This window comes from Crotalus tigris, unplaced genomic scaffold, assembly GCF_016545835.1.
Source record: "Crotalus tigris isolate CLP2741 ecotype Arizona unplaced genomic scaffold, ASM1654583v1 scf7180000017588.1960692, whole genome shotgun sequence".
Classification (NCBI taxonomy): Eukaryota; Metazoa; Chordata; class Lepidosauria; order Squamata; family Viperidae; genus Crotalus; species Crotalus tigris.
The window spans coordinates 1,952,862-1,960,692 of record NW_024096494.1 but is presented as its reverse complement, the minus strand read 5'-3'; the positions used below and the strand labels follow the sequence as shown (position 1 = coordinate 1,960,692).

Here is a 7,831-nt window from a genome sequence, read left to right as displayed (position 1 = left end):
AGATTAAAAAAACTGAATCAAATTTTGTAGAGATGATGAGGCAAAGCTTTATTTAATAAGTTCAATAGTTCTTATTTGGCTTACTATTAGTTCATTTACTATACAAAAAACAAATGGATCCTTGTCAAATCAAATTTGGATTTCAGGTTGCAGTTCTATAATTTCTTTTTTTAAAAGCAACTCCCGCTTAATTCAGATAGATGTATTTCCTATTTTTACTATGAAAATATCTTCATTATAGAGCAATTTTAACATTTTAAATTAAGTTATACAGATAGTCCTTGTGTTACAAAGGCAATCAGGGTTGGAATTTCCATCAAGTGACAGTCATAAAACATGATGTCACATGACCACTTAGAAAAGGCAATTGCTGCCACCCCCACTGGCGCTGTTAGGCATTAAGGTCATTAAGCAATAAGTTCCTTGCCATTACCTGCTGGCTTTCAACAACCATAAGGGAAGCTGGTAAAAAGCTGCAAGTCTTGTTGGCTTGCAAGCAGGCTGGGAGATAGATAAGTGGCTGATGTCAGGTGGAGGAAGGCGTGCAAGTGGCCAGGGAGGCACAGCATAAGTGCAGCAAGGGTCCAGGAGGGTGGGCAGGTGGGCTAGTAAGGCAGGACAGTGGGATGGCATGTAAGTGAGGAGATTTATCTGACCAACTTGTGACCTTCCTTGTTGGCTTCCTGTTTGTATGAAGCAAACAAGGAGGATCACAAATTGCAATCACATAACTGCCAAAGCATGGAAGCAATATAAGTGCAAGTCAGTTGTCAAGCATCCAAATCACAATCATGTGACTACAGGGGTGCTGGGATGGCTAGAACTTTGAGAGCCAGTCATAATCACAACTTGTTCAGCATCATTGTAATTTTGAATGGTCACTGAATAAGTGGTCGTTAACCAAGCACTATGTATATTTTGGTATAAATTGCTAAAATATCTAATATATCTAATATGGAGTTCAGCATATCTAGTCTGAAAAACCCAGGAAAATTTGTTGGTTGCAAAGAGTAGGTGTTTTCTGAATTTTTGTTATCTAATGGCCATCCAGTTTTGCAAATATGATAGTCTTATTCTATTAGCATGTGGATTTATAAATTCTGCTCTGTGTGATGGTTATAAGTCAATTTCCCAATTCAATTCTTAGTTTAAAGAGAGACTGAATGCTTGAAATTTCTCATACTTGTATTTTTTGATCCAATCCAGTAATTTAACAAATTCTTGTTTCTATGTAAAATAAAGACAAACTTTATTTAAAACATGCACACATTTTTGCAATGCCATCTTACACTGACCTGACAATCTTTCTATGCAATATCGTATGAGTTGATATACAGAAAATTATTCGTAAGTTGTCACCAAACTTACGAAAAGTTTTATACATATGCACTTCTGATTGTGATAGACTACTATAACTCTACTGCTGTAATTATAAATGTATAATTACATTTAATATAATAGCTGTGCATCAAAAAAAATGAGTGAGAAAGCAATTTACCCAACATCATCCTCAACTCCTGCATGAGGTAAAGTTACTGAAGGTCTTTTCTTCCCATGTTTATCAATCACTGGAGCTTCATCTTTACAGAAAAGCAAAATATAAATTTAATTAGCTGCATCACCAGGAAAAGATGAAAGAAAACAGGTCAGTCCTCAGTGTTCCTCAAGCTGTGTGAACCACCCCAAACACCGAGTGTGTCTTGTAGTGTCCACTCATATGCATGAGGCCAATGAAGCTGTGACATGGTAATTACATTCACTAATCCAATCATACTTTCGCTACTCAAATTTAAAACATTACAAATTTTCATAAATTAAATCCTTATAGTTCTATGCTGAGCCTGATATATCAAATTATTGTGCATTACTTATTTATTTATATCCCATATGGAATATTTTATAAATAACTCAAAATGGCAAACACGTACAATAAATTGTCCTTCCTCCTCCTATTTTCCTCACAATAACCCTGTGAGGCGAGTTGGACCGAGTGTGTGTGACTGGTCCAAAATCACCCAGCCAGCTTTCATTATCTTCTGTGTACATTTTTCTGTGAGGACAACCAATAAAATAGCAAAATGAAATATATTTCAGAACAAAATATGGAAGAGTGAACAATAATTGTATTGTTCCATTTATATCTGCAATATTTATTCAGCCTAACAGCAGCTCTCCAAAAATCCCAGCAGAATTTCTTCCTGTAATATTTTATTATTCCGAAGACTGCATTTAAAGATTTTATACATACAAAAAAAGGTTGTACTATCAAGTCACACACAGATTTTAGGGTTAACGTGCAAAATGGTTTCATTAAATATTAAAATATTATTTAATTTCTAATTAATTTTTAAAACGTTTTAATGCTTTTAGAGAATCAGCTATACTTTTTTCAGCACTATACTTTAGTGACATACTCATGATAAAAATTATGCAAAAATCTTAGCTGAAATAAATTACAAAGCATATCAGTTTGTAAAGACTGTGTCCAAAAGTTTTGATATATAGTAATCTTTTGTGGACTAGAGTTTAAGTCACAATAAAACTTTTTGTTTAAATTGCCGTGAATGTTTGTTGTTTTTAGTGCAACAAACTGACAGCTACAACTTGGAAAACTGTACTGTATGTAAACTTCAGAGCTCTTAAGTGTTTTGAATTAGTGCATGAAAAAAGTTCAGATGCCTCTAAAACACTAAAAGTATAACAGAATTCTGCTGTTTCCACTCTCATAAGCACAATATGAATATATTTCTTTAAATGTCTATCAGGCTGTTTTGGGGCACTTCTACATAATTATTGATAATTGCTTACTTTGTTTACTCAACTTTCCACCTCTCAAAACCTGTCTGTAGATAAATTTCATATGACAGATAACTTTGAGTTCTAAACAATGGGTATCTGGTGTAATAGTGGGTTTTATTGATTAAGTTGACTACTGCACCTTCTCTAATGTCCTCGTCAGAACCACTCAAATGTTTTTTTGGGTCATCTTCAAAGTTATAGACATGTACAACTGAATCTTCTTGTGCTAATTTGGTTGTTTTTCCTGTGGATTTTCTTCCTGATGGTGCCATGATTTTCTAAATGCAGTAAAATTTACATAAATGTACATCATCAACATTCAAATGTCACATTTGTTTAATTAAATCTGAATACAGAGTAGTTGCATCTTGCATCTTTTTGTAAAGCTAATTGGAATTCAGTAATGTTATGTCCCTTATGTGCAGAATTTCTTATACTATACAAAGACATTTTTCACAGATGAAATTAGTGTGAGCTTATGAGAAAATACTCGTCTAATTTTTTACTGTCACTATACATAAAACAACTATTTCATCATCCAAGTTTAACTGAATAAACCAATCTCATAAATTAACAACCTAATTTGTTTTAAGTAAACTGCAAAACAGACCAAAATACAATTTTATTATTATTCCAACTTTATAGAATTGTTGGCTTATTAAAGTTGTTTGTGGATCAGTTGCAGTTCTCAGTATCTGGTATCTTCATGTTTCAATATTTAAATACTGTAGTTGAAATGCTAGAAAAGTCTGTTTGTAGTGAGGAGGCTTTAAAATACACACACACACGCGCGCGCACACACAACCAGTAGGACACTGAATTACAAGATTATAGTTCTGCATTTTATTACTCTGGGACTGGTTGTTGCCAACTTGTATTATAAAAACTATATACTGTACATGAAACACAGACTGAAAAATGCTTCTTAAAAGAGGCACAGTAATGTCTTTTTGGTATCAAAGCTGTCTTTGGGATAGGATTTTATTTGTATTAGACTATAACATTCTCTATACATTTGCTGGCTTGTGAGTTACCGACGCTAACAATTTTGATTGGAATATGCAGACACGCTGAAAGTCTATATATAAATAAAAGTTTAATAAATGAGATGAAAGCCTTTTCTAAGTATCCTATTTCCTTAATCGGCCCATCTTTTCCTTCGCCTTTCCTGGAAGTCTCTCCCCGATGCGCCCCTGGAGGAAAAAGGATAGCGCAAAACGATCCCTCTGCTCGCTCTTCAAAGCAGCCGCTGCCTCTTATTTCCCGCCCAAATCACCTCAGAGCCGAACTGGCGGCCCCGCTTTCTGCCTGAGCTCATCTCCCCTATGCGGACGGCACAGCAGGCCACCAGCTACCCACCTCTCGCCCAGCCACACATGCACCCAGATTATCCCTCCCGCTAGTTTCTTTCCGCCCCAAGCCCCGCGCTCTCCTCCCCCCACGCAGAGAGAGAGATTTAGAGAACATGCCGCCCGCACCCAGCTCTGCTCTCCTGAATCCTCCCCGCCCTTTCTTCAAAGGCTCGGTCTGCGCTTGCGTCAGAGAAGACTCTGACTCTCGAGGGAGCGTGCCAGGCTGGGCCGTCGACCGCGGGAATTTGGAGTGGCGAGATGCTTACTTTCCTTTCTTCATGACCATTGAAGAGTGGGAAGAAAGGAAGGACACCTACATCCGCTAGAAGATTGTGAGATAGGGGACCATATATAAATCGAAATAAACAACACACAGGCACATATAATACCCAAGATTGTGAAATGGGCATTTCTATCAAAGCACACAATCCAAATATAGCTTTTTGAACCTACTGCATCTCTACCTGGTGTTGTTTGAACCTAACCTGGATGCTTTTTCACCTAAACGTCTGAACTAGTTCACAAAGCCGCTTTTCAATTCCACTCCGCAATCTGTTCCGGAGATTCCTCCCCCCTCCCACGGGGCGTGTGTTTCAGTTTAGAAGTCTTACTGGAGGCTTAATACTCCCCCCCCCCCCCGCATGCCTTTCCATATTTAGACAGTCATCCAGCACCAGTGTTTGGGTGAAAGCACTCCAGGCCAGATTGGGAATGGCTCAGCACTTTGAGAAACAGTGGCCTACTTTAAAGAAAAAATAAGGCAGAAGAGCTAAGAGCAGTTTTACCAGTGCATGGATTTTATTACTAGAAAGCAAGTAGAGACCACTTATTTTTTTCTATTTCCCTATTGAACAGAAGTACAGCTATAGAATTTTAAGTTGCCCAGAGTCATTCAGATGAATTGGCAGCTGTGGAAACTGAATGAATCATTGTGTGTGTGTGTGTACAAGCATATATACTTAAAGTGGGTAACCCTCTTAACTTTTCTGCATTTTGGTGAGAGATCATAAGGCTACCAGATCGAGGTGCAGCAAACCAGATGACTATTTCATGCTGTCATCTAGCAGTTGTTGATTTTTTTGTTCAGATTTGATAGCCCTAAGAGAAGACTTCTGTCATTTTGTACTGAAAGTCAAAAGGCCTTCCCAGTCAAACCTGAGAATACACATGTACATGACAAGATTGCATGGCTATCACAGCTTAAAAATATGGGGGGGGAACCAAAACAACTATATATTCTTATTGGTGAAACGAATATTGTAAAAATGCATTTTTCCTGGCTGCATTCTTATACATTTTTCAAGGCCCTCAGCAGTGCTTTTTGAATTTTCCCTTGAAAGTAATCTTAATCTTCAAAAAATATAGCCAGGAGCTATAACACAAATCTATTGTATTTACTTTGGCTCCCGGTATACAGTGAACATGAGAGATAGATCTCTATGACAATTGTATCCCTTGGTCAATTCTGATTTCAACTTGGACTCAAAATAAATGGCAGTAGTCACAGTTTGTTTACCAAATTTGAGAAATATTGAATGCAAGGATGCAGAAGAGGATATCAATACAGCTAAGAAAGCCTTATTCCTCATTTTTTTCAATCATTAATTCCATAAATCACTTCACTTTTTTCTTCTTTTAGCAAAAAGACTACAGAAGGTTTCCAGTCTTCCAAAAAAAGTACTAATTGTTTTTCCCTGATCAAACATTTCCAAATGTTAGTCTTCATCATTTGATCACTGAAATAACTCATGTATCTAGTAGTGCTTTTTAGTGTTAATTTTTATTAAAAGTTTTTACATAGCTAAAAGACATATAGCAGTAGATAAAGAAAGGAGAAAAAGGTAAAAATGCAGAACAGAATACCGTTAAAAGAAAAAAGCCCCATAGTTACAGAAGCTACTTCTCTCCTTTACAGAAGTTACAAACTCATTATCCCCCTGCCCTTTTTAGCATTACAACAATCTCTTCTGTCCTTTATTTAATTTTTTGTCATGGTAAAATGCTTTTATTTTTAAAAAAAGTTTAAAAAGCTACTTTACAGAAGCTGAAAGAAATTTATTGTATTTAAAATTAATCATGTGTTTTTCTAGATCAGTGTTTCTCAACCTTGACAATTTTAAGGCATGTGGACTTCAACTCCCAGAATTCCACAGCCAGCATTGCTGGCTGTGGAATTCTGGGAGTTGAAGTCCACATGCCTTAAAATTGTCAAGGTTGAGAAACACTGATCTAGAAAAACACATGATTAATTTTAAATACAATAAATTTCTTTCAGCTTCTGTAAAGTAGCTTTTTAAACTTTTTTTAAAAATAAAAGCATTTTACCATGACAAAAAATTAAATAAAGGACAGAAGAGATTGTTGTAATGCTAAAAAGGGCAGGGGGATAATGAGTTTGTAACTTCTGTAAAGGAGAGAAGTAGCTTCTGTAACTATGGGGCTTTTTTCTTTTAACGGTATTCTGTTCTGCATTTTTACCTTTTTCTCCTTTCTTTATCTACTGCTATATGTCTTTTAGCTATGTAAAAACTTTTAATAAAAATTAACACTAAAAAGCACTACTAGATACATGAGTTATTTCAGTGATCAAATGATGAAGACTAACATTTGGAAATGTTTGATCAGGGAAAAACAATTAGTACTTTTTTTGGAAGACTGGAAACCTTCTGTAGTCTTTTTGCTAAAAGAAGAAAAAAGTGAAGTGATTTATGGAATTAATGATTGAAAAAAATGAGGAATAAGGCTTTCTTAGCTGTATTGATATCCTCTTCTGCATCCTTGCATTCAATATTTCTCAAATTTGGTAAACAAACTGTGACTACTGCCATTTATTTTGAGTCCAAGTTGAAATCAGAATTGACCAAGGGATACAATTGTCATAGAGATCTATCTCTCATGTTCACTGTATACCGGGAGCCAAAGTAAATACAATAGATTTGTGTTATAGCTCCTGGCTATATTTTTTGAAGATTAAGATTACTTTCAAGGGAAAATTCAAAAAGCACTGCTGAGGGCCTTGAAAAATGTATAAGAATGCAGCCAGGAAAAATGCATTTTTACAATATTCGTTTCACCAATAAGAATATATAGTTGTTTTGGTCCCCCCCCCATATTTTTAAGCTGTGATAGCCATGCAATCTTGTCATGTACATGTGTATTCTCAGGTTTGACTGGGAAGGCCTTTTGACTTTCAGTACAAAATGACAGAAGTCTTCTCTTAGGGCTATCAAATCTGAACAAAAAAATCAACAACTGCTAGATGACAGCATGAAATAGTCATCTGGTTTGCTGCACCTCGATCTGGTAGCCTTATGATCTCTCACCAAAATGCAGAAAAGTTAAGAGGGTTACCCACTTTAAGTATATATGCTTGTACACACACACACACAATGATTCATTCAGTTTCCACAGCTGCCAATTCATCTGAATGACTCTGGGCAACTTAAAATTCTATAGCTGTACTTCTGTTCAATAGGGAAATAGAAAAAAATAAGTGGTCTCTACTTGCTTTCTAGTAATAAAATCCATGCACTGGTAAAACTGCTCTTAGCTCTTCTGCCTTATTTTTTCTTTAAAGTAGGCCACTGTTTCTCAAAGTGCTGAGCCATTCCCAATCTGGCCTGGAGTGCTTTCACCCAAACACTGGTGCTGGATGACTGTCTAAATATGGAAAGGCATGC

At 36.1% G+C, this 7,831-nt stretch overlaps 1 protein-coding gene across 5 annotated transcripts; it reads right to left on the bottom strand.

Moving 5' to 3' along the window:
- Nucleotides 1-12: 12 nt before the first annotated feature.
- On the bottom strand, nucleotides 13-4,695 carry LOC120316762 (synaptonemal complex protein 3-like). Of its 5 annotated transcripts, none has more exons than XM_039362759.1 (3): nucleotides 4,076-4,209; nucleotides 2,939-3,077; nucleotides 13-1,580 (listed from the first exon to the last, which is right to left on the bottom strand). In XM_039362759.1, the coding sequence occupies exons 1-3, from the start codon at nucleotides 4,115-4,117 to the stop codon at nucleotides 1,495-1,497; spliced, it is 267 nt and encodes an 88-aa protein (XP_039218693.1). In that variant the 5' UTR covers nucleotides 4,118-4,209; the 3' UTR covers nucleotides 13-1,494. The 5 variants fall into 5 exon arrangements, 2 of the variants coding, with proteins under 2 accessions (XP_039218693.1, XP_039218683.1); XM_039362749.1 differs by lacking the exon at nucleotides 13-1,580 and adding an exon at nucleotides 1,603-2,050; XR_005559050.1 differs by lacking the exons at nucleotides 13-1,580; nucleotides 4,076-4,209 and adding an exon at nucleotides 4,616-4,695 and having other exon boundaries at nucleotides 1,603-3,077.
- Between the last annotated feature and the right edge of the window lie 3,136 nt (nucleotides 4,696-7,831).